We start from the raw sequence: 25,742 nt of genomic DNA on the forward strand, positions 1-25,742 counted from the left end.
AAAGAGAAAAAATCTCTACACGGACTAACCAGACACCAGGTTGTGCTTACGTTCTTCCCTCCCTTGAAGTCGCCTGGCCAGAGTAAGTGGAATTGTACTTTTAAATGGAAATAATCGGCTATTCGGAAAAAAAACCAAACCAAACCCTCCTGCGATTAACACCCTTCTCACGGCCGTGCCAATTGGTTCTGTTCGAACGCAACTGAAAACACAACAGCTACCCTGAACACAAGCAGCAGCATCTTTGCACGGCAGCAGTCACAACAAAACATTCAGCCGCAGCGTTTTGTCACTTGGCCGGCACGCTCGGGTCCCCATTTACAGAATCCCAGCAACGAAGACAGCAACGGAAAAAAGGAGGAAACAATCTTTTGTTCGTAAGGAGATTCTAATTCAAGTCAGATTTCCACTGATCGGTCAGATAACTCTTAAACAATTCTTTTTTTTGTTTGTTTGTTTGAAGGCAAATATTGATCACAGTTTTGTTCAAAACCAAAAAACACAACAACAACAACAACAACAAAACCCAACGGCCTTGCTCCACTCAAAACGAGCACTTGGTAAGAAAACAACGATGATTTCTAAAATATATCCTGTGTGGTCTTTTTAAAAGTGAATTATCAAAAAACATTTTCCCAAAAAATAAATTAGATAATTAAAAAAAAAGTCTTTTTTTTCCAGCATAGCTGGACATTAGGCTGTCCTCACTGAGCCGTTCGTATTGCTGCTTTTCCCAAAATTGGGGTCGTTTTTTTCAAACCATATTTCAGCCAGCTGTTGTGTGGACCCATAAGTGGAAGCTTTGGACCCCAAGCACATTTTATATTGTTTTGGATCTAGATTAGGGTCACAAAAAACAGGGTGATGCACATGGACTACTCCAATTTCTTGGCTTCGGAAAGTTTTTAAGCCAGCTTGAATGACTTTGTTAAACAGGTCTACGTCTTCAAGGCCCCAACCTTGGATGGAGACGTCAAAGCCACCTGCTCGGAGAAGATCACTTTTGTAAATACAGGTGATGCCGAAGCCATAGTTCCTCCAGAAACCTGTTTTCTGGGTGAAGGCAAAATGATTGTCACTAGGAACTTTTCGACTATAAACAATCTTTGGATCATACTGGCTAAAAATGATGGGAAAATAGACTTGTTGACCCAAAACTGTATTGGCTCGACACCGCTGGAGGAATTCTGTGGTAAACACTAAGTCAACATCACAGAAGAAAAGTAAAGATTCGTTCTGGAACTGAGAAGATCCAACTTCCAGAGCCAGCGCCCTGGAGAACTCCCCCGACACGGGTAAAACCTGCATGTCGGCCTTGGGGTATTTGGAGCGGTAATCTCTCATCAGCTCAATCTGCTTCACTTTGTCGGGATTGGAGTTGAAAAGCAGGACAACCAGCTTGACGTTCTGGTTTGGAATGAGGCAAGTCTTTTCGAAATTCCCCATGAACCTTGCGAACATGTCGAAACGGCCGGAGAGAGGAATCAGGATGTTGATCTTCTTGTCTTTGAGTTCCTTCCTCTCTACTTTTGATCGGCTGAGCTGGAAGGGAACAAACATCTTCAGTGAGTTGGAGAGGAAAGACAAGGATCCAGAATCCTGGTTGATTTTGCTGGCCAGCTCTTTGGCGTCCACCTCTTCGTGCTCCATAAACTGGATCTTGCTGAACGTCTGCTGCAAGTACGCGTGCCTCCTGACGGGGACGGTCATCTTCTTCCCTTTATGCTTTTTGTACAGAAGCAACAAGTCAAGAACGTACTCTGCTCCGTACATGGGATTTACCCTGCGATAGCCGTACTGTATTTCCTTGAAATCGATGATCCTCCCTCGGGTCTTCGCGTTGGCGTTGATCATTTCCATGACCTGCATAACAATGTCATCCAACGCTTCGCCCTGAGAAGAGTCCATTCCTCTCCGCGGGGGCTGCCCGTCCGCACCCGAATACAAATATTTTCCTGTAAGAAATTCCCACTCCAAGATTTCTTCCCGGTGGCGGGGCTGGAATCGCATGAAGGAGGGTGGCATCCCCAGCTGCAGGTCATCTTTGTGGATTTCTGTGTTGCTGTATTTGCTCATCAGGACGATCTCCCGGTGCAGCTGTACGGTCCGGTGGCGCAGCTCCGCTATCTTGCGGCTCAACATGTAGCTGTGAAGCCTGTACTGGTACGGGGGGTTCTTATTGGGGTGCAGCGTTATAGCTCGGTGGATTTTGCTGTTCCTCAGGTCGCGGATATAACCTTTTTTGTTCTGCTCGTAATTTTCATAAAACAGCTGCTGCATCTAGAAGAGAGAAAGGAGAAGTCAGTGTCTGAGCAGCGCTCTACTTGTGAAAGTTTAGCCCCCACGGCCCCCGCTGGGAGAAAATTACTCCTTGCTGGCAGGGCCAGGCGGCTTTCTGAATAAGCTGTTCTTGGTTTTAGGCACAGGTTGTAGCAATACCAGCTGCTCTTCAAGGAAATTAAGAGGATTATTCGTTGTAAACTGGTAAAAGAAACATCTACCATGGATTTGGGATTACTACAGCCCGGTCTAGCGATACCACTGTCAGGCAAGCAACCGAGCAGTAAGCAGACTGTAAGCTCATTTTTGCACAATATAGCGTCAACAGGAAAAAAAACAAACCACGAAGCGTTCCCTGCAAAACTCTTTCTATACTTCTGCCTCCCCTGGGCTTTAAGAATAACACTAATAATAAAGAACAATAAAAAAGGATGCCAGATACAGAGGAAGCGAGTGTGATGACACCTTTTCCATGACACCCTAATGCTGTTCAGGTTATTAAAAATCCATCTTGCTGAATGTCTCAGTCAAGATGCTGAATGTGTTATCACAAGTGCTGCAGTGCCCAGCTGCAGCTCCCCTGTCACTTTATAATGTCACTGAAATGCATCCGAGACTCCTGGCAGCACTTCCAGAAGGCAAGCAATGCAGGACGCACAGGTGTGCTAGAATAAACGCATCCTAAAATGGAAATTGCTATTTCAAACAAGAAGATAAGGAGCTAAGATGAGATTCAGACGCTTCACAGAGCCCCACAGCGTAAGGAAAGCAGGTAAACCAGCTTTATCTTTATTTTTATTTAACCAGCTTTGTTTTTTTTCCAGCAGGTCAGGCAGTAGCTGATTGAATGAAAGGTATGTGGAAACCAGGATGATAACGTGGAAAATAAGCTGAAAAAAAGCCCCGAGAGAAAAAAAAAACCCTCAAGTCCAAAGTTATACACCAGCTGAGAGAATGGACACGTAACGAGATCACGGGCTGATCCTGTGTCACACCACCACAGCCACCAACCTGCCAGGAGCTGCCAGGACAGCTGAGTTCCACCTGGGATCCCATCTGGGCTACTGGCAGCAGGATCTGCCACAGGTACAGTCAACAAAGCAACGGCAAAGGGCTAGAAAGATCAGCAGAGAGCTAAAATCCGAAAGACAAAGAGAAGAGAGAATGACTCTGATAGGATGGCAACTAAACACAATCCCAGCAGAGAAAACCTCCCTTGGACAGACAGCGCCAGCGATGCTTCTGCCAGCTGCTCGCCCCAGCAGAAATCCTGTTTTATGAGGCCTCCAGTTGCATTTTCCCCATTATTGTGGACAGACACTGAATCTCAGGGATAAACTTACACCTGGATGTAACTGCCGCTATCTTACCGCACCAGATGTGTGCAGGCTGAAACCTGGAATCCAGCGTATCGCTGCGGACAGCGCGGGAGCAAGCGGCGTAGGCGTGAGACGGCTCGCGTGGGTTTGCATCTGAACAAATTCATTTCAGAGGAGGGAGGGAGGGATTTCAACCAGACATTTTTTTTTTTCACGGGGTCATCACCAAACCCCCCACCCCTTCTCCTTTTCCTGCTCAGGTTCCCCTTGCTGCCCACTGTCCCCCAAGTGACTCCTTGGCCACTTTCATGGCCAGAAGCGGCGTTTATTAGGCAGATCCCACACAGCAACGCAGCCAGAGGAGAGCATCCCGGCGCTGGGCTCCTGGCAAGCCGCAGGTGAGCTGCCTGTCCGGATGTGCAGCCCTTTAGAAGTTGTGCAAGATTTAAAAGAGTGCGATGGGCAGAGGTTAGCCGGTCTAATCCTGCGTTCAGCAGAGCGTTACGAACCTCATGCTTTCCCGAGAAGCATGTTTTTCCACTCACCCACCGACTGTTCCTCATTTGTATCCCTGTCTTGTCTCCTCTACTAACAACACTTGATTTTTGGTCCACTTTGAACCTCGCTGCTTCTTAAGGGCTCCAGGAGACCTCACATCACACCCACTTACGGTCGGTGCTGGAAGCACAACTGATGACAGCGGAGAGCTCACACAGCGCGAACAAGCCCAGTCCCAGGCTGCAGGACCCACCGGGTGTTTTTACCGACTCCGCCGATCTCTCCTCTCCGGTACAACGTACAGAGAGCCCCAGAAGTGTGCAACGCGTACGGAACAGGCTGGAGATTCACTGATGGTTTAACTACAACTGTAAGCAAAGGCTGTCCCGGGAGTATTGTGACATTAGATAAAAATTCTTAAATCATGTCATTAGGCAACTATTATTTAAAGGAAAATAGACAATAGGATCTAATTTCAGATCTTGTTTTGAATTTATTAGAAAAACAAAATCAAGACCATGCAGCCTGAATGCATTTCTTCCCCAACTGCCATCTAGGGCATTCTGAATTAGCTACGAGAGGAAACCATGAGAAGCAGAAAGGCTTTGAGATTACACAACAAAAGTTTTAATAGAATACCGATGTGTAGGAAAATGTTACGAAACTTCCCAATGGAAGTAGAGATATGAACCCCTAGCAAAGGCCCTGAACAAATTAACAAGCGCTGCCACGCAGGAGCAACCTCTCATCGAGGCTGGGTAACCTCGGAACTTTTAATGCTGCTTCTCGCCTCTTCCAAAAACTAGCTAACTTTGAAAACTGAACTGAAAATAAAACGTATCTCAGCAATTCTTCACTGGTGCTTCAAAGGGAAGCAATTCACGACGGAAACATCTATTACCAGCCACCTCGCTCCAGCCAAAAAGGTGACACCTGCCCTGCGCTCCAGCCAAGCCTGCACTGCGGCTAATGAGAAGCACCCCAGCAGCCAGGCTTTTACATAACCCTCTTTTTCAGCAGAACGCCTTGCCAGGCTGGCACTTCCATTGTTTTGCCAATGAAGTCTCCCCACCTCCGGCTCCAGCATCTCTCTTGGCTCTTTGCTCAGCCCACGGCAGCACGCAGGGGACGTGCCAGCGCCCTGCAGCCCCGATCCCCCACCTGGGAAGCAAGCAGGAAACACACGGAAGGGGATCGGAAGGGGTTAATCAATTTAGAGAGCAGAGTGACTTCCAAGCTGATTTTGCACAGTGGTATGAGGATGAAGTCCAAGAAGCCAACAGAGCAATTTAACCCCTCCTGGGCCGAGGACACTGATCCAATGCTGCAGAAGCGCTGCGACGCCCGCGAGCTTTCCTGCGCGACGAGGAGCCCCACATGGATCGCGTTTGCTCAGCCACAGCTACAAAACTGGAGAGAAATTAGCAATTCCCTCCGTACGGTTTGACAGCTCCACCAACATTAATCCATTTAAGTAATTAAGGCAGTGCTAGTCTTCAGCATTGGGTTTGATCACTAACATGGGCAACGTCCGACGATCGCTCAGTGCTGCCGACGTGGTTTCTACCTCCTCTGGGTCCAAACCACTCCGCTAGATATTACCTTTCGATGCCACACAATACTGGAAAGCCGTAAGGAAGACAAAGAATCATAATTACCTCTTGTGTACATCGTTAATAGATCGGTGGGTGGGAGAAGACAACAAATTTATTTGTAATTTCTCTCTGTAATTGATTTGTTCCTCCCATGTAGCAGCCGCTGATCGCAGCCGCGGGGAGCGACACCAGCGCGGCTCACAGGCGTGACGTGCACACTTCCCCAAGCCTATCACCAGATTCCTACAAGCTGAACTCTTGCAAACTCTTCTTCTAGTGAAACAGGTTTCTCTAGGACTCTTTTCCCAAAAAAAGAACCTTTCATGGATATTAATTTTTGCAATGATTATATTCTAAGCATGCTTTATTCCAGTGCAGAGCACTGAGAGCGTCAGGATACAAAGAAGAGCTACTCTTTATTGACCACTATTTACTCTAGACCTGTTGAAGCCTTAAAAACCCTAATGTTCCCCAAACCATTAGAGACTGAATGTTTAAACTGTGGTACAGCTGTTGTGGGCACTACTGGCTCCTGTCCAAAAGACCAACTGAAAGGAGAGAGTGTTACGTTCTTCGTTTTAAATGAAGAAGTCTTTTGCAGGCCAAAAAAAGTGTACTGGAGAAAATGGACTTTAAAAATAAGACCAGTTTATGCAGAAACTGGCCCGCAGCCACGGATTAGCCCCCGAGGGCTTTCTCTCACAGCTCCAGATTGTACTGCCACAGCCCAGAAAACGCAGCCCCACAAGTCTCACGAAAAACCACCACGGACAAGACACGTATGGCAGGCTTCGAACTGCCCAGGATGGGCTTTAAACACAAAGCCAAGGCAACGAAAAGCTCAACAGATGGCGAATGTCACCTAGTGTGGGGACAGCGCAGCTGGGTGGAGATGAGCATGCAGGATCACTGGTTTTCTGGCCTCTAAATCCCTGATATAGTCTCTGTTCACCGCTAACTTGCCTCTGGTGGAGGGGAGCCTGGAGTGACCGCCCTGGACACAGCTCTGCGTGCTCAGGGTTCTTACTAACCATGATCTTTCCATTTTAAATCCCGATGCTCTCTGTGTAATCCCGCAGCTAACCACTGACACGACTGAAGTGACTGCTGGGCAGGGTTATCATGGTGGGGACAAACACGGGGCAGCGATGGATAAACACTCATTCCCGGTGAACTGGCCACTCATTCATCCCTGTCACTGCCCCAGCGGCCACTGCAGGACAGGATGCGGGAAACGCCCCTCGGCACTGGGAGATGGGACTGCCCCCTCGGCTGACAAGCGAAGCCCTGAGCTCTGGAGCACGATAAAATGATGTGATCCCTCTGATGAGTTACTTCGCACACAAATTCCATCATGTACCACTGGTTTGCATTTGCTTTGTTTCATCAACAGGGGCAGGACAATCAGCTGGACATCCCCAACAGCCAGGACCCAAAATTTCCACAGCAGACTCCTCGAGAAGCAGCGGCAGACCCAGCTGTGATATACCGCGACCTCCGAGTGCAATAATTCCAGGCACGCTCTGAAGCAAGACGTTTATTTTGCACAACACAATTGCCTCGTCTCGTAAGATCCAAAGCGAAACAGCACCGGTCTCGCTCCAGAGCCTCGCAGTGCCTTCTGCGCTGCTCTCCTCTCCAAAGTGCTCGAGAAAGGAAGCCAAGGATCTAAGGCAAGTCTGAAGCCCAAGCAAACTCAAGGTCATTGAATTCCCAAGGAATCTGTGAATTAGGGAGTTCCTGCTGGAGTTCAATCTTTTGTTAACAAAAGCAAGTAACTGTTTAATTAACCTGCTTGTCCTTCTCCCAATCCTTTCTTCCCTAAGCAAGTAGAAGAGCTTAAGAATGACTTATTCATTTACAGTTTCTCAAACCAAGTAGCCTTTAAAGTTCTTCCCAGCTTGGCAACAGAAAGAAGAAAACCTACAAAGAAGAACGTGTCTTCAAAACCGGCATCGCGTACTCCACCTCCGACCTTGAGCTTGACGATCTCATTACCCAAAACCTACACGTGGGAGCAACCCACTTGGGAACTACCGGAGATCCTCCAGCTACGAAGCAGAGGAGAACTTTCGTCCTCCTGCATTAAACTGAGCTTCATCCTCCTGGTCTAAGCAAGGAGAGGGAATCCTGGTCTCCTCTTAGGCATGAGGCGAGGATTCCTTCCTCAGGTCTCCCCTGTTTTGGGTAAGGGGGACAAGGTGAACCAGACTTGATGTGTAAAGCAAAGGAAGGCTAGTGCAGCTAAATCAGAACGTGCCATTCTGGGATATTGAACCGTGCAAACCTTAGGAGAGCTGGATGCGAGGTTTTCTTCCAAATGGTTCTGATTTGACAAAAAGAAAAACAAACAAAACATCACTAAATATTAACAAATGTTCTAGGCTACGGCTATTAAAGCAGCAGAACATTGTAGGTGCTAATGAGTAATTATCATTGCTATTGCTTGAGAAAGTGTGCTCAAAATTGGTTTCTAGCATAATTTCCAAATAACAAGGCCTGGTGCAAACGGCTGTTCTGCACATGGCTCTCCCTTGCTCCAGTTACGGCTTTGACCCACGGGGCAAATGATTCAGCTCTCCCTCTCCAGCAGAGAGGGACTGCCTCTGTCCCGGATCCAAACCAAACCAGGAACACAGCCGCTTGCCGCTGATCTGCTCGTTTAAAGGCCAGACTCGGGGATGATGCCAAATTACTTGCCCACCAAATACACTGTGTCTCGGGATTGCTTTTCCTTGTTGTCAACTCTACACTTTTAGACCCTGCAGTACAGGCAGAGTATAAGAAAAACTTGGTTTTCATTATGACTTTCAACAGGGCCACGGAAGAAAGAGCCGCAGCCTTGCGAGTCTGTATCTGCTCTTCCTCATGCAAAGCGTTCAGATTGCCGAGGAGCAGCACTGACCCTTGGAGGGCAGTTTCTTGGAGATGATGAGCAGAAAGCTTCACCCTGGCAAATATTTTTTTGGATGCTGGAAAGAGCTAGAGGGATGCAGTCTCCTCTGAGCAGAGACTACAGGAGACCTCTCCCGGACTGCTGTGTGATTTTCCACCATGTGTTTTCAAGAGGCAATAATGTAATAGTTTCGAATACTTTTGTTCATGGATTTTAAAGATTTCAGAGCTACTTTCCACATCCAGTGGTTTTGTAAGAGTTGCAAGCCATGGTGCATGATGATGAGCCTTTCTGGTCACTTGGCAAGGCCACCATGACCTGCTGCTTACAGGGGGGTGGAGAAGAAACCCTCTGCTTGGAGAAACTTCAGCCGCAGCCGAGGCATCCACGCTTCATCTCAACAGCAGTCCAACCGCCACCCCTGAGCGGGGACACGGTGCCCTGCGTGGGACAGTGTCACAGTGACGGGTCTGAGCCGAAGGACGGTACTGAAGCAGCCAGATCAGTGCAAAGCTCTAAATCTCCCTGAGCCCTCACAGAGGATTATTGGGAATTTAATTAGGCAAAAGATTTGGCCTCACAATAGCTCCTGCTGCAGTTCTTGCCAGGGTGTGAAAAGGTGGGGGTGGATTTAAAGAAAAACAAATTCATTTTCAAGACTTTTGGCGCTTCCAGCTTAAGCAGCGCCATTGGAGATGAGGAGGGACACAACCCCTGTTTTCATGGCAACAGGCCATGCTTGCTGTTTCTGGTTCCTCGCAGACTCGTGGCAGGAATAGATCTTTCGGAAAGGGGCGAGAGGGAAGCTGGGAACGCTGAATAAAACCCCGAAGGCAAGGTCAGCTGCTGAACTGCCTGTGTCAACGCTGCCAGCCCTCTGAACGTGCCATTGCCAGCAACAGCCTCGAAGTGACAGAGCATCTTTCACACCTGCATTTAGAAATCTCCCTGCTTTATGCTTTCCAAACAACCAAGGGTGAAACCACTTCTCTGCCAGCAGCATCAGTATCAGCTAGTGAAAATGGACAGAAAACAGGGAATAGATTTCTGATTTCTCTGCTAGCGAGCCCTCCTCCCAGCTGCCACACCAGCCGCTCTCGTGGGTGCTGCTGCACCGCACCTCTGCCAGGCGAGTGGCTGGAAGATGGGACGTGGTTCAGGACACCCTCTTGAAACCACAGACCCTTCCAAAAGGGGATGATCCTTTAGCTCTGTTAGGAACTCAGCACAGTTTGGAGGCCACCGGCCATCCCAGGTGTCCCCGCTACCCCCAGCCCAGCAAGCTTAGGGAGAGCCACCGCGGCTGAGCACAGGGCACCAGGGCTTGTGAAGAACTAGATACCAGCCCCCCGAAAGCAGAAAGCCTTCCAGCAAGGACCACGATCTCTCTGCTCGCTGCAGCAGGGCTGCCTGCCTGTGTTGGCTGCTGCTGCAGGCTGGCTTGCTCCAAACAGGAGGGGAGCCGGCAGCACGAGGCGGCGCTGGGTTTCCTCCTGGGGACTGGTGTCAGCAGGACGCCCCTCCAAGGCATCCAGCAATGAAGTGGTAACTCGCTCCGCAATCCTCTGGTTGCTTCTCCTAAATGAAGCTGGATTTAAAAGAACATCTCCTTTTTTTTCCTGTTGGTACAAAATAAGAACAAACTATACAGCTCCTTACAAACTCCCGGAGTGCCGGTGCCCAAGGCAGACGTAACATTTGCGACACGGGCGGATGGTTTCACCGATCCTCTTTGACCAGCCTCTGAGCTCAGATCGGTTCTTCAATCTCTTTTTGCAGCCAGAGCTACCATTTCTGGAGCTGGCTTGAAGACCGTCTACAAGGGCCTGGACTCAATCACCAGCTTGTTTCACACGGGGAGCGGCGCAGGATGACAGCTTCCAGGGTTTGCTAAAGCCGCGCAGCATTGTTCTCAAGTGTGCGTTTTAAATGCGTGCACTTTTTTTTTTTTTTTTTTGCCAAAAGAATTGTTGAATAATTACTCAGAGGAGGGGAGGGAAATAAAGCCACAAACCCTTGTTTTATGTGGAGAAGCCACATGTTTCAGCCAACCCATGAGGATGCTCCAGCTCAGCCCTGGCCCTGGGATAAGGCAGCTTTAGAAGGCTGCGATGGTAAAGAGCATCGTGCGGTAACGCCGCTGCCGCAGACAGAATTTCCACAGCAAGATGCCACGATTGCGAAAGCGTTTTTTCTTGCGCTCGTATCGTTCCCATGCAGGATTAAAAGCCTCCCCATTATTCTGTGCTGAGTTTCAAAGCAAAATCTGCCCTTTGGCTCACTGCTGAGAAACGTCCATACATCGTCCAGCGTAGACGTGGCACTACGATGACAAGGTCTCCGCCTCAGAGAGTTCTGCCATCTAAAATACGTGCAACACACAGTAGTTTGGTTACACAAGACACAGCTCCTTGGCCAACCGGGGGATCAGCAGAGGAAGTTTGCCCATTCAGATGGCTGATGATCTCTCAAGAATTTGACTCTCACGCCCTGGATGTCAGAAGCCCCATCAATTGTGCATTAATAGCTCTAATTACAAAGGTCACCTATTTTTATTACTGGCTTTGCACAAGGGGTAATATATTTCAAATCAGGCACCTTTGAGGAGAAAGCAGTGATTTACTAATGCAAACTGGAGCCTCCTTTGGAGAGGGTTTGCAGGGTCGGTGCAGATTCAACACCCTGGAAAGAGAAGAGGTGAAAGAAGAGAAAAGCAGTAAAAGAAGGGAAAAGCCCGGCTGCACGAGCACAGGTTTGGGACCAGCCCATTCCTCTGCAGTTTCATGTACACTCTCAACTAGAAGAAAAGCAACATCTTTCTACGCAGCCACGGCTTTTATTGTCCTGTCAGTGGAACAACTTTCTCATTATTAAAACGAGCTGTCAGGCAGACTGGCATTTCCCTCCTCGCCGTGTCCAAGTGAGCCCGTTCGTTCAAATATGGTTAAAGATTTCACATAGCGCTGCTGGCTAACTGTATATGGTCTGAGGTTTTCTGGAAGTTTGCTGTCTGGCACAGTTTGGAAAAGCAACGAGCAGTGTAACTCCGCAGCGCTCTGTAACCAAGTGCCTCTTGCATTACACACGGTCTGTCCGACCAAGGGGCTCACCTCCAAGCGGGTGTGTTTAGGATTTCGCTGATGGCCGCCATCCATCATCCAGCTTCGACAAAAAGAATATCCAGCTGCTGCTTTTGTAATACCCTAAATTAAAGCTGGAGATGCGGATAGAGATAAACCCAGTTATACCGAATGTAAATGCATTAGCCACCGCTAGAAACGTCAACAAAAAAATAAATTAAACGCTGCCTCAATGCTCCCGAGCTTGGTGAAGGATTTGCTATTCACACACCACCCTGAACTCCCTTTTCAACATTAGCCACATGTACATGAAGAGCTTTTTGGTCCTTTCCTTGGGTTTTCTTCATTCCTCTGCTTCTAACCTAGAGGACCCTTTATTCTGCTGGTTGTGACCAAGCTGTCGCAGGTGCAGTTTCGGGAGAGCAGAGCTGGCTCCAAAATTTGTGCCCATTACCTGCAGCCACCGCTGTTCCCTCCCTCCAGCCGCCTGCAAGTCTCCGCTCCCACCCATGCTAGTGCTTTCTTTTTCTTCCCTCCCCCTTGAAGGCTCTGGATTTGGCAACTGGTCAGCTTGAACGTATTTTTACCATTTTCCTTAGTGACTTTCCTTTACCCCACTGACATTTTTCACTGATACAGGAGACAGGGGCAATGGGAGGAGCAGGGAAACACGGAGATCTTCTGGGTGGGTTTGACCGATGGGTCAAAAATCCCATGGGTTTGGAAACCCTGTGGGTGCTCGATGCTGTAGAAAGGCAGGGAGGGAGGAAAAGCCATTGCTGAGCAAGCAGAAGCAGCTTTGCCCAAGAGATGGAGAAGGCCGGTGGAGTTCGCAGTTTCATTCACCAGACAGCGATGCCTTGTCTTCTCATGACCCATTTCCAGTTGTTGATCGAGGACATTTCAGGGATTCGACTCATGAATAGCAAATGACTTATGGTGAGTTTGCCAAAAAGCCTTCTCCTTGCTGCAGGAAGGCAGGGGCGGCTTTGAAGTAGCTCCTGAACCAAGACAATTTACAGCCTGACAGCTTAAAGCTGCATTGAAACGGGTACTCGTTTCCTCGGGGCGTTATAAATCCCCGCGGTTCAGAGGCAGGCGGGCCACCGCCCGGGGAGGGCAGGGTGCATGGATGGGGACTGTGTTCTTCTGCTGTCCCACGAAGGCACATCCACGGGGGAGCCAGAGCCCTTCAATGGGGCTTTCAGAGGGACACACAGGACTACTTTCTGCTGCACTTTCCTTAGTACTCTTCTGAGATATGCTTGTATCATCTGAACTGCAGGTTGTTCCCCGGTTCAGTGTGGTTTTGAGCTGGAGCTAATAAGGGCTCTGACGTGAATCCGATGAGCAAATAGGTGCGTTCCCAACTCACAGCCGACGGCGGGCTTTAAAACCGCTCCCGAGAGCACGTTTTTGCAAACAGGCTCAGCTGGCGGCAGAGGGACCTGTTCCCCATTGCTGACTGAGCCCCGGGGGTAGCATTTTGTGTCAGAAAGCAAGGTGGGCACCGACAACGCTATTTGCATCTTAAAATAGTTCAACACAGCTCATCTGGCAGGGCCTGGGGCACCCAGAGAGCTCAGGGTGGGAGGAAGGCTCTCACGCTGCTCAGGGACATCTGCCACGGACACGCTCTACAGCAACAACCTGATCGGGGATGCCCAACCCAGCACCACCTGTATTTTTCTCTAAAGCCTATAGAAAGAGCTATGCATCTACCCCAGGATTCTCTCCCCTCACTTCATGGCTGTTTTGCCCATCGTAGTTTGATTATTATTTTTTTTTTTAAATCAGAAGAGCCAGCAGGGCAGCGTGCAGGGCGCTGGACCTCGCTTTTCATCAAACCTCTGCTGCCTGTGCCTCGCCTTGATGCGAACGCCAAAGTCAAACCCAATCCACCCACCCGAAACAGATGTGAGGAACCTGTCTGTCTCTCTCCAGCTGTCCTCTGAGGTCTGGCCTCCTGTCAAACGCCCCAGGGGATAGCTTTCTTTTTTTATTTTTAAGGCAATGATAATATGTTCAAAGGCAGGGTGTTTTTTTTCAGTTTGGAGAAGGCAAATCTACACCTGGTCCAGAACTGCTTCAATACACGCCAGCAAATAACAACCCTCTGTCTCTGCGGGAAGTTTGACCTCTTCACTTGCAAAATAGTTGTTTTCTACCTTCACAGGGATTTTAACAGCTAATTCAGTAGTGCCACGGGAACACAGGTGACAAATCAAACCCAATCTATTCAGCGTGCCACCAATCTATTCAGCAAACTGTCAAAAGAGAACTTTGATTTTCCCCTCTCGTATGACATTTGCTTCTACAAGTCTTCAAGACAGAAGAATACAGAGATGATCTCCTGGGCGTTTTGCTCTCCATGGGAAGATTTTATCTCCCAGATAAAAAAAAAAGAGAAGAGCAAAGGATGGGCATAGAGAGTGTGAGAGAGTGGAAAGGAGAAGACACAACGGCAGAATGGAAGAGGCAAGCTTGCAGCACCACTGCATCATCTCATAATACTTTTTAAGCAAGATGCTCCCTTCGGGTACTTTATGTCCTAAAAAAACCCCAAAACATAACAGCAGTCTGTGTTGCGCAAAGATGAAAGATGGAAAGCATTATGCTAACCTTAAAATGTAGCTCGGGGCCCTGGTGCATCATAGACTGTTTACTATTAGCATTATCCAGAAAAGCACTGAAAAAATGCATTGCAGGATACTGGAGAAATCTATATCCGGATATTAAATCCAGCATTCAGTAAACTGCTAGGAGTGACTATCACAATCCGGTCAGACCACAAGCTTAATGAAGTCTAGGAAATAAAGCACCATGACTAATTTGAAGCACATTAAAAGAAATCACATACAAACTCCACTAAATCCATCAACTCAGAAAGGATCCGTCTTGGCGTTTCTCAGGACGGGTGAGAAGACAGATGTGATTCGTACAACATGTTGTACTGCTCATTGCTTTGCGGTGATTTTCAGCAAAAGTACTGCCTGTTCTTGAGGTCTGGGCTTTCACACTTGGAGGATTTCTAAGAAAAAAGGTTTTACAGCTGGAACCAAAGTGATGCAGCCCGAACCTGAAGACTCAGCACACTTGGCACTTGCCTGCTGCTGCCTCCCCGTTACGCAAAGCACTGTCCTCTTTGGCAGCAAGGCGAGCGTCCAGGTTTTGTGACCTGCTAACAGACTAGCAACGTCATCTTTGCAGATGTAGCCTGCTATTTACAACGAGTCAAGAAGTAGGTCAAAGCAAGTCTTTCTGGCCCTGAAAGCCCAGCTTCCTGGGCTCCTTGTAGGCTGTTTTTTTCTCCGGTGTAGCTCTCCTGTCCACTTTGAACGGGACAGAAACCATGCACTCATTACATGTCAGCTTCTCCATTTTGTCAAAGGGCTAAAATACACCAGGAAAGTGAAACAACCCCTCAAGATCAAAAAGCACACATCAAAAAACAACCCAAGCCAAAACATCCTTCTCATCTTCATCCTTCAGACAGCCCACTCAGTACTGAGACTGAGACTGTCTTGAAAGGACGTGTACCTGAGCTGCTCTGCTCTGGTGTAGCTTCATGTTCCAAAGAAGAGCAACTAGACAGGCATCAGATGGTTCATGGACATGAGAAAGTGTGCAGGAACAACAGTTTGATGACTCGCTGGAGGCGGCACTTGGAGCTTTATGAGCTGCAGCGGATCCCACAGCAGTTCTGCACAGGTACCATGTTAGGTGGGAAGCTGTGTGACAAATGCCAGCCTGGAAACTTATGGGAAAAGAGATATACTGAAAACTTGAAAAGAGCCGAAGACAGTACGAAGTCACAGTTTATGAGAGTAGTTGGAACTACTGCTAATAATTTGTACCCCGAGTGCTGCAAAATGCCAGAAAGAGTGAACTATGTGAACTCACCAAGATGCAGGTTTGTAGGAGATGCACCAGCTCATCTCATTGCTGAATGATGTCAAACCCAAACGTCAAATCCACTCCACTGGTGAACTAGCCGGCTCAATATTAGGTTTCTTTCTTCACTTGCAAGTTACAGAAACCATTACCCTGACATAATGGTTAGGGTTTTAACAGCATGAATCTTTCAGTCATAACCATGAAGAAAAAAAATGGTAATAGCATCAGTGGCAAACAAAAGAATGTAATCTTTATCCTCTTGCCCACTAAATGATTAGGGCTTACATCATGCTAAAATAAGTGTCTAAGTTGTGCTTTCTGTTATTGAAAAAACAAGGAAGAGATCAAACTGTCCACATATATGTAATTATAAATCCAAGCCGTGTATAACCCAGACCAAAGTATTTAATCAGGACATAACAAATGGAGTTTAATACTCAGAGGAAACCACAGCTCTGGAAGACATTTAAAGGAATATTTCCATTTTCCTAGGTACTATATCAGGTTCTTGGCCAGACATTTTTGATTGCACTGTACTAAAAATACAGTCCTAGTTTCAAAAGACAAAAATGTTAGAGGCATGACGAAATGTGAAAGGTAATTGCAATGCACCGCTGAGCTATTTTATTACATTATCTAACATCTTTAAAGAGCAGATTAGCTCACAGTGCAAACATTCTGGTTTCCCTGATGTTTAAGTCCTGGCATCGGCACAAGCAGCAGAAACAACCATGCCCGAAGACGGGGGGGGGGGGGGGCAGGAAGGGTCCGGGGGGGGTGCTAGCAAGCTTCTGGAGCAGGTTTCCTCCGCAGAACGGGCAACGCTTTCCATTGAAGAACTAATGTGGAAGAGCTGCAGCCCCTTTGTAAGCGCAGTCCGGGAAGATGGCTGGGAGCGGAGGTGCATGATCGCCTGCCAAGCCCTCCTCAGCGAAACTGAAACAGCCAAACAGTTATCAGCACTGCGTGGGTCTCGCTGCAGACATAAAACTGGGGCGGGAGGCTGTTTGAAAAGCTGCTGGAAGGACTGCAGGAGCCCAGAGCTGCACAGAGCACACTCACCAGTGGTCCAGAACCGCCTCCTCCCTTATCTTCCTTCATTTGATCCCAGCTTCCTCCCTTATCTTCCCAGAAAGAGCGGTGACAGTATTAATGTGATAATGTCTAACTAAGGTTGCCCAAGATGACAGGGATTTAGCTCTTGAGAAAAGGTAAAAAGCACAACCAGAAACAGAACAGAAGGGACTCCCTACACCTGCAACAAATAACAGGCTCCGGTGGATGAGATCTGCGCTACACAAATCCCCGTTTACCTAGGAAATCCGTATTTACAACGGCTGCAGTTACGTTTTCCTTCTGCTCTCTTGGCCCTCCCACCTGCCACAACAAGAAGCAACGGGAGCGCTCCTGCAGCCGCTCCATTATTCACAGCTACTTTCCCTTCCTCGGCACTCTCTGGCTGGTTAGTCCAAGAAAAGGATCTAATTACTGGGCAAAAAAGCAGGGAGACAGGCATTAGTTTCTGTTTGTTGAGGGAAAGAATAATTACTAACCAACCTTCTGTTTCCTTTGTGCAGCCAGGCTCAAAAATTAAATAATTGCTCCCATCCTTAAGCGGGGGGTACACCTCCAGGGAACCTGTGTGCAGGTGGATCCAGTACGGCATGGGATGCAGGGAATCAGCAAACACCTCTCGGGAAAGGAAAATGGGGGAGAAACATCCAGGTTTTTAGTTAAGAGTACACAGTAGCTGTATGTTGGTACCATCCAGCCTATGAAATTGCATTTATTGCTCTATAAAGCCAGCTTTAATCCTGAAGGCTGTCTTCAAGCAGCAATTTAAATGCAGGATCTAAAACCTGACATTACAAAACTGAGGACTCATTTTAGACAAGATTGAATGAATTGTATTTTGAATGTTATTTTTCTAAAAATGTCCAGACTGCCATAAAAACCAGTCAGAGAAACTCCATCCAGAATACTCCGTGTCAATGGTCAAGCGTATCCTCATTAGAGGGTGGCCAAGTGATATTTATTTAAAGTGTTATGCACTATGAATTAAACATCTATTTTGTATCACCCAGTAAAATATCTGAACCTCATTTTGGCAGCTGTGCAAATTTTACCCCGACTGCATTGACTTCCTTTGACTTCCATACAGTCTCTCTTCTCATTTTAAGAGAAAAACCTAAAAATCGAGAATGCCAAAAATGCAGACACTCGTGTATCAGCCCACAGTATGCAAAAGGAGGACGAAAGCACATCACCCCTCAAGACATTATTAAGGTCGCAGATGGAATTACAGCATGATAATTAAAGTCTTCCAAGACTTGGCAACCTCATCCTGTAGGAGTGACTCTTCTAAAAGATCTGGGAACACAGAATTTCTGCTCCTGGATCAGTGGCTTAAACAGGGACCATATGAAACATCATCTTGGGGATCTGACCTTTTTCCCCCAAAGAAGAGAAGCAGCCTCACAGATTTTGGCCAGATACTCCTGCAGATCCTCCTGCCCAAGGTGGATGACAGCCTGGAAGAAACTCATGTCAGCCTGCTATTAATATTTACCCAGTCTGAAAAGTGTTTTGGCGTGGTTTTAACAGGATTGCAAGATTTATTCCATTTCAAATGCTCTTTGGACCATGAAGCAGAGCAGTGCTGCTGTGTGCCACTGGTTTGTTGAATCAGCATTAGGAACATGCCACTTTTTCCACCTCAAAACAGGCCTGCAGGGCAGAATTAGCCTCCGCTACCCAAGGGACCACGATGACAGATGACAACTAGTTGACACAAAAACTCTAACAAGGAGCAACTGAAATAGGAGCTGTTGACACCTACTTCTGTTGGGCACAGCAAATTCAAACAGCACGTTTTGACAGACCAGCATTACTTCAGCGCCTGGCACACAAAAAAAGAATTGTCACCACACGTACTGCCCGCTGTAGGGTGGTTTATGATGAAGCAGGAGTAACGGGATGGGATAAGCACAATATTCTCTGTTTAGCTCATTACTTGATGCAATTATCTCGCTCAGCATGTTCCTACCGCTGTGTTAATAAACCCTTGCTACTACAGCTGATATTTCAGAGCTTCAGCAGTTGTCAGCCAGGACCGGGGAAGATCTGGTGGTGTTAAAACATTTATTTGTGGCAGCAAAAGGTATCAGTGGAGATCAGTGGGGCACGGGTGCTTTGCTGTGAAACGCTGCTGACTGACTCACACCGGTCCAAGTCTGATAGAAGATCAAGTCCTTTTTTCCTAAGAAGTCTGGCTAGTTCGCTGGGCTGAAGGTCACTGTTGGTCACCAGAAGTAGTGTCAGGAATAACTCCTATCCCAGGACAGATGGGAGAATAAACCCTTCCCCCAGAGCGCTGTCCCACTGCAACGTGGGATATGCCTCTCTCTCAGGACTACTCAAGCACCTCTCACCTAATCAATCATCCGTCTGCGGAGAAGCTGAGGAATTAAGCTCTCTCTTGTCTCTCCTGAGCAAAATTGGATTAGGCTGAAATTCTTGAGTTAATACAGAGATACCTGGGTGAAACTTAACAGCCTGTGATGCACGCAAGATCAAATGAGCAAAGTCCAGGAGGGGATGACCAAGTGCTCTACGAGCTGCGACACCAAGTGCAAGCACCACCTGCTTTTCCAATCACTTGTGCTCCACACAGAAAAAAGCAGATTTAGAGCTGTGGCTCCAAGGCTGCGCCGCGGTGGATGTGTATGAGCCGCAGGATTGCTCTGCCTCCCTCCCCGCCACGGGCAGCGCGGCACGGCCGTGCCAACCGCAAGCATCCGATTTCATAACGAGTAACGGCCCGACAGCAGCCAGCTCCGGGCACCGCTGTATGCTGCACCTCGTGGAAAAACCATTGTCAACTGCTGTGTAAAGCCAGTCAGTTAAACACTGCCAAGAATCAGCTGAAAACAGTCGCAGTCTCCCCATCAACGTGGACGGGCAACTCCCATGAAGCTGCAAGGACACAATATTCCTCCAGACACCCACAAGTCCAGTTGCACATTTTATGTCACTTTGGTAATGACACCAGTTTGAAGCGATCCAAGCCACAGCCCCAGAGGATAAGTATTGGAGAGCAGGAACTCCAAGTTAAGCTGTGGGCACAAAAAGTGACCTGGGATTAAGTAGCATTTTCCTTTGCTTAGACTATTACCCTGGGTGGAGCACAGCAGCTGGTCCAGATACCCCTGAAAGGCACTTTGCTGCGCAGTACAGCTGTATCCTCCAAGTTTTGTCACTGCTGGAGACCAAAAAAAAAATTCTAGTTTGATTTTAAAAGTGCAGCGGGTAGGGGATGCTGACTCAGGATTTTAGCTTTCCCCCCCCCCCAGCACCCCCACTCCCACATTGCAGTAATGCCGGAAAGTTGCCGTGTTCCCACACACAAAGCAAGAGGATAAGGAGGAAATAATTATTTGGGATTTTCCACCAGATAGCAGAAGATGCTCAGTGGGAATCTGTATCAGTGCGATGCACCAAAACTCAGCAAACTGTCATTAACATGCAGCTTGATTTGCATCCAGAGAAAAACAACATTCTCTACGGTTTTTTTCCCCTCTCGCAAGACCTGCCAGCAGCGCAGGATGCCTCAGCTGCACTGCGATGTGGGGAGGCTCGGCAGGCAGCAGCACGAGCCGCAATAACCAGGTTCAGAACAGGGGGGAAGGGAAGGGATGAGAGAAGGAAGCAGATTACCGGCCGTGGCCAAGGATATACTCATTATATAGAAAGGAGATGAAAGGCTTTACTTAAAGTGCCAGCGTCAGTTCAATATATCTATACGGATCCAAACAAGTCCCACCGGTGCAGAACAGCCCGAAGGAGCTTTGCGTTCGTGTAATTTAATGGCTCTTTGTTCACTGAAGTCAAAAAGCAGCGGCAGATCTCAGTGAGTCCCTGGCCAGGCCCTGTGCGGTTTCCAGGACTAAACCAGACCTCGCTGGAGAGTGCACTGAACTATGGTGGGGCAGACTGAATTAAAAGGCTGTTGTAAAATAAATCCTCTGATAAGTGCAATTAATGCTATCCTAATTATGTCTTTTCCCATCCTCGCCACCATCCTTGCTTGCTGCTGACTTGTGCAGCCACGAAGGCGCTCCTCCCAGGCAAAAATAAGAAACTACAAGCAAGGTGGGGACTTTAAAAATATACTTTTGCCAATTTCTTTTCACTCCATAGTACTGAATACAAGATATAAAAAAAAAACCCTCTGCAGCCTTTTGTTCTGTGATGTATTTTTATTACCGGCAAAACCATTAAGCCTGAGGTTTTCTTATTTTATCTTTGCAGTCATTTTTTTGGGGTGGGTTTTTTTTTTTTTGAGGGGTAATAAAAATGGCAATAGTTTATTATATGCTTTGAGGTTTCCTGCACACAAAAAGAAAAAAAAAAAAAAAAGGCTGTGCTACTATTCCTGTCTCTAATTCATCCCTTTTGCTTGCTCTGCTGTGGGCAAGACATCAAATCATAACCAGCAATTTCATCTGCCTCCTAGTTACCAAAAATTACTGCTGCAGCCACTGGTGATTCACAGAGCGAGAGCGACACGCATGCACACAACACACGTTGGGTACCAGGACATCCATCTGAATTAGCAGATGCCTGGCAGCTATATCCTGCCTTCATTAAAACATGAAAGCAAGCCAGCCTCAAAAGTCTCCCCGATAAACTAGTGGAAAACACAGACACACTTTCAAAGGGGTTTTAGGCTGATTAGTTGGAATAATATTTTCAAGCCAAGAGGATGATACCGGAGCATTAGACGCCCTGGAGATACGTTATCTGAAATGTACCATTCTTTGTCCAAACGCATGTGTCCAAAGGCAACATCAAGGCACTTGAATGAGCAACATATCTGCCAGAATATCTGGTTATTTCTAAAAAAACACATGGAAAGGAAGAGACATGCCCCAGCATCAGCGTATTTAAACAAAACTCCAGCTCCAGTCAGCCAGGATGTCCCTCAGCCCATCTGGAAGATGACCCTCCAGTCAGGCATGGCTCAGCATCCTCCTCAAACACACTCCCAAGTCTTGCCTAACACCCAACTGTATCAAGCCATCTTCCATGCAGCATTCGCAGAAGAACACGCTCATTTGCATCCCCAGAACAATAGAGAAATTAACGGAGATGACTGCAATTCGTACAGCCTTGTGTCTGCAGCAGTGGAAAGGTCAAACAAATTAAAGCTCTGAATTCTGGGCAGAGATCTCAAACTGGCTCTCTAACATTTGCAACACAAGGGAATAATTAGAAAACATCCATCAGCTCCATTTCCGTTCGAAAGCCCATTTCTGTTAACATGGTGATGAGCTGTCCTCTGCATAGCTAGATCTGCTGTCAGATTATGGTCAATTATTTCTCCTCAAGTATTTCAACTCCCAAACACAGACTTCACATCCTTCAGATCTCAGACATGCCGACCACACACAATACCGCTCGCAGAAAGAGCCCCGCAACCCTGCAGAGCCAGCGGACCAGCTGAGCCCTTGCAGAAACCACTGCAGCTCTCGGGGACATCAAGGAGGGGGAAATGGCCTCTGCATGAAACAAATCTCTAGGTACTTTTAAGAAAAAAAAAAATAAAAATCACAGGCTTTCCACACTGAACACGCAGCACCTCCCTCCTCATCACTGTGAAGCCTTATTCAATCGCTCAGTGTCTTTTACAAGAAAGCATCCTGCTGAGCCCCTGGGATGTTTTTAGATCAGGGGACAGGAGAAATACAGGACACTGCAGCTTAAAGAGCACATTTTCTGTGAGCTGTTCCATGTGAGAGCTTGCACACCCAGCTGTTTCACACCCCACAGAGCTGCCACGACCTTATTTTAACAGGCCAAACCAACCCGTCCCCCCTGGGACGCAGCAGGCTGCTCAGAGATCTGCAGATTTGGCACTGCCTTGGGACTCCAGGCTTTTGTAAGGTACCAGCTTCACTGCAGATCTCACGGCCAAGGAGGAGCCTGCCAGCTTCTGGAAATCAGGGGAGGGATCCATCAACCTGAGCAATGTCCCCAGCTACCTGAGAGCAAGGTGCCAGGAAAGAGTCGATGCAGGGGCCTCAAGAAGCACGACCGAAAGGAGATGAAATCCCTCGCCAGCCACCCTAACAAGGAGAAAAAAAAAACACCTATCCAAACAGATGATTTAATATCAAAGCCTCTTCTAAACTTGCTTTCCAGCTCTTGACAGACGCAGGGATCAGCGGCAGAGTCGCCCCTGCAGCACCGAGCAGCAGACAGGTCCAGATCTCCTCGGATCCGGGATTCCCGAGACTGGGCACTGCCGCCCAGCACCATCCCTCTGCTGAGAGAGTCACTCTCGAGCCCACTTACTCATTAACTCACTCCCTGGCACAGGAAAGCTCACAACTCATGCACGTTTTTTTGTTGCAGTGTGGCTGCCAAGGCTAATATTGATATCTGGCCATAATCCTTCCTAAACCCATGGAGGGCTTTGGCAGATCAGTGCATGTTACAGCAACAAGGTTTAGGGGTTAATGGGTGCTACACAAAAAGCGTGCCCTTGGAAGTTTTAAAATGTGTTTCATCTCTGATGTTATGACAACGCCTCCCACCATATCCCTTCCGTGCCGTCCGGCCGAGCAGCCCTTGTCCCACTTTCCCTGTTTGCATTTGTGTCCCTTTTCCCCCCTTTTTTTATTTTTTTTTTTTTCATTTTTAAATGCTCCTAAGTGCTGGGTTAGCTGAAGCTCTGTTACCTAGAAATGGCACCAAAAGAAAAGAAACCCAGACTTTTCTGCCTTTGGAAATAAAAATGTTTTGGCTGCCAAAGAAAAGAAAGAGTTACACCCATGTAAAGCTTTCACTTAGGAAGAATTAATACAGCCAACTGTTTTTGGGTGGACTGCCAGCTAACTACAGTATTAAAAAAAAAAAAAAAAAAAAAAAAGAGGCCCAAGCCCTGTCCTCTCCCATTAGACTCACTCCAGTCTCTAGCTCCTGCTGGCTTCCTGTTCAGAGGGAAATCCTCCGTCACCTCTGTCTAGACTGTTCACCTGATTTTTTACTGGAAGAAGAAGTACTGAAAATTTATGCTCTCAAGAAGCTAAGATGCAGCTCCCAGGCCATAAGCCTTTCAAAGCACACAGGCTAGAACACACATACAAGCTATATTTTATACCCTTACAGTATTTTATATACGTTCCCCTGCAGCATCAACCCTAGGGAAATTCCCTGCTACACTATTTCCTAGCTGACCATCAATTCAAATATTCCCATCCACAAAATGCTTCAGCAAATGCTCTTTCAAAATAGACGGAAGCTGCGTGTGCAATTCCCAGCACATCGTACGTACTACAGGACACCAGCTTGATCCCCGACGCCTCCCACAGAGCCAGTTAAACCGAAGATCTGTCCAGAAGGACACGTAATCTTCCATCTAATCACTGCTGAATACATAGCCATACTATCAGAGCTAAATTTCCAGCCTGGATAATTAGAGATTTTATTCCTCTATTATCCAACTGCAGATTTCATTACAGACTCTATGAATGCCTCCCCTTTAACTTCCCAGATAATCATTAGCAATAATTAAGCCATGATGATGGAGAAGACAGAAATAAGATGTTAATCAGAAGGGAGTGGTGTTTTTTTTTTCCCTTTTAAACAAGTCCAGTGCCAGCGTCCATACTCACGAGCTGACATTTTCACAACTTCGCAGCACAAAAAGAAACTCTGGAGAAATCAGGATTTTTTGCCCCCCGTGGCTTTAAAGCTGAGAAGCAATGCTGAGTGCACATCTCATTAGCTCGCTTTAGCCTGTGCTGCTAAAGAGCTGCTTCAACACTCGATTCACAGTGCAACAGGGACACTCTGTTTTGCTGCCTCGACGTAAAGGACTTGTATGAGGACCCGGCGCTGGACAGGCTGTCAGAGGGGCTGACAGCAGCTGGACCTCATCACTCATTTCACGCACTCGCTTTCCTGCGGCACTGAGCATCCCTCGCCGCGGCACTGCAAAGGATCTTGCTGCTGCTCGCTCATCGTTCTGTGCTTTCCGCGGTCTGCCCGCTCCCTGGAAAGAGCCAAGGGATTTCAACATGAACTAGATCAGCTACTCAACCCTTTCTTCTGGACAAGGGGTGAGATAAAGAGGACTCTCCGTACTGGACATAATTCTCTCTCCGCAACATGAGCTGAAGGAAACACATTAAAATTCATCACTCGCCATTGAAAGCATGCAGACTGGAATTTTTCCACTTAAAAATAATTTTAAAATTCAGCTCCTTAGTACATTTCCTTTCCTTCCTCCCCAATTTGGAAGTTTCAGATTCTGGATAATCATTATTCTGAATAATTCTCCCGCAGGCACAGCCCTGAAACTCCTCACAAACTAGGACATCCCAACTCCATTGAAAATTCCCAAGTGCTGCTGTAACTTGCTTATCAAATGTCTGATTAAGAAGGCGGTGGAGACAATCAGTCTATGCCCTGGTGGCTCAAGTATCGCACACTGTTGCTCAATCGTGTCCTGGGTTTTTTAGTTTCCTTAAAAAAAAAAAGGGCAAGCAGCTGTTCCAGCAGACAGCTCCCGGATTTCCCTCGATGTGCGTCAGTGTTATGATGCATGCTACTCCTCAATCTGGCGGCCATCCTTCAGACAGAAGGAAGTAAGACCGTGGTCATATCTAAGCTACTGAAAATCTTGGACATGATCTGTAAAGTAAGCCAGACAGACGGCTTTCCGTGCTTGCACTTTCTAAAAATGAATCATGAAAAGCCACGACAGTAAGATGGAACAGTTGAAGCCAACCAGTCGAAAAGAAAGCCAAAGGAGAACAGCGCTGCCAACGTTGCTCCGCTGTGTCATTTCACATTTGGGAAGGTCTTACAAGCATTTGCAAAGTCTTAAATTAAGCCATCAGTACCAAACCGGACAGTATGGAGACATCCACCAACACTGGTCAGAGGAGCAGTGTGGTGAGCCTCCAAGCTTTGCCTTCCACCAGCCAGTTTCTCCTTGGTGCCTTTTAATAGTGTCTTTTCAAGCACAGCTTCACCTTTAATTAATGCAAGATGTACCAACTGCACAATAATTCTGCACCCTCTTCCCTGCCCAAAAACATTCAGCCTGAAGGTCAGCTTATCGGTTTCATATCGAAAACCCAAGATGTAGCCAAGAATCCAAGATGCA

At 47.4% G+C, this 25,742-nt stretch overlaps 1 protein-coding gene across 1 annotated transcript in view; it reads right to left on the reverse strand.

The window, feature by feature from the left end:
• Positions 1 to 579: 579 nt before the first annotated feature.
• The window catches only part of CHSY1 (chondroitin sulfate synthase 1), a gene marked incomplete at its 5' end in the record, with an annotated part of 62,297 nt that continues 37,134 nt past the window's right edge, over positions 580 to 25,742 (reverse strand). Inside the window, one exon of the mRNA XM_010082950.1 lies at positions 580 to 2,280. Coding sequence (XP_010081252.1) covers positions 694 to 2,280 — 1,587 coding nt within the window. The remainder of the gene's footprint in view (positions 2,281 to 25,742) is intronic.

The sequence above is a fragment of the Pterocles gutturalis genome, unplaced genomic scaffold, assembly GCF_000699245.1.
Source record: "Pterocles gutturalis isolate BGI_N339 unplaced genomic scaffold, ASM69924v1 scaffold11500, whole genome shotgun sequence".
NCBI classification, from domain to species: domain Eukaryota; kingdom Metazoa; phylum Chordata; class Aves; order Pterocliformes; family Pteroclidae; genus Pterocles; species Pterocles gutturalis.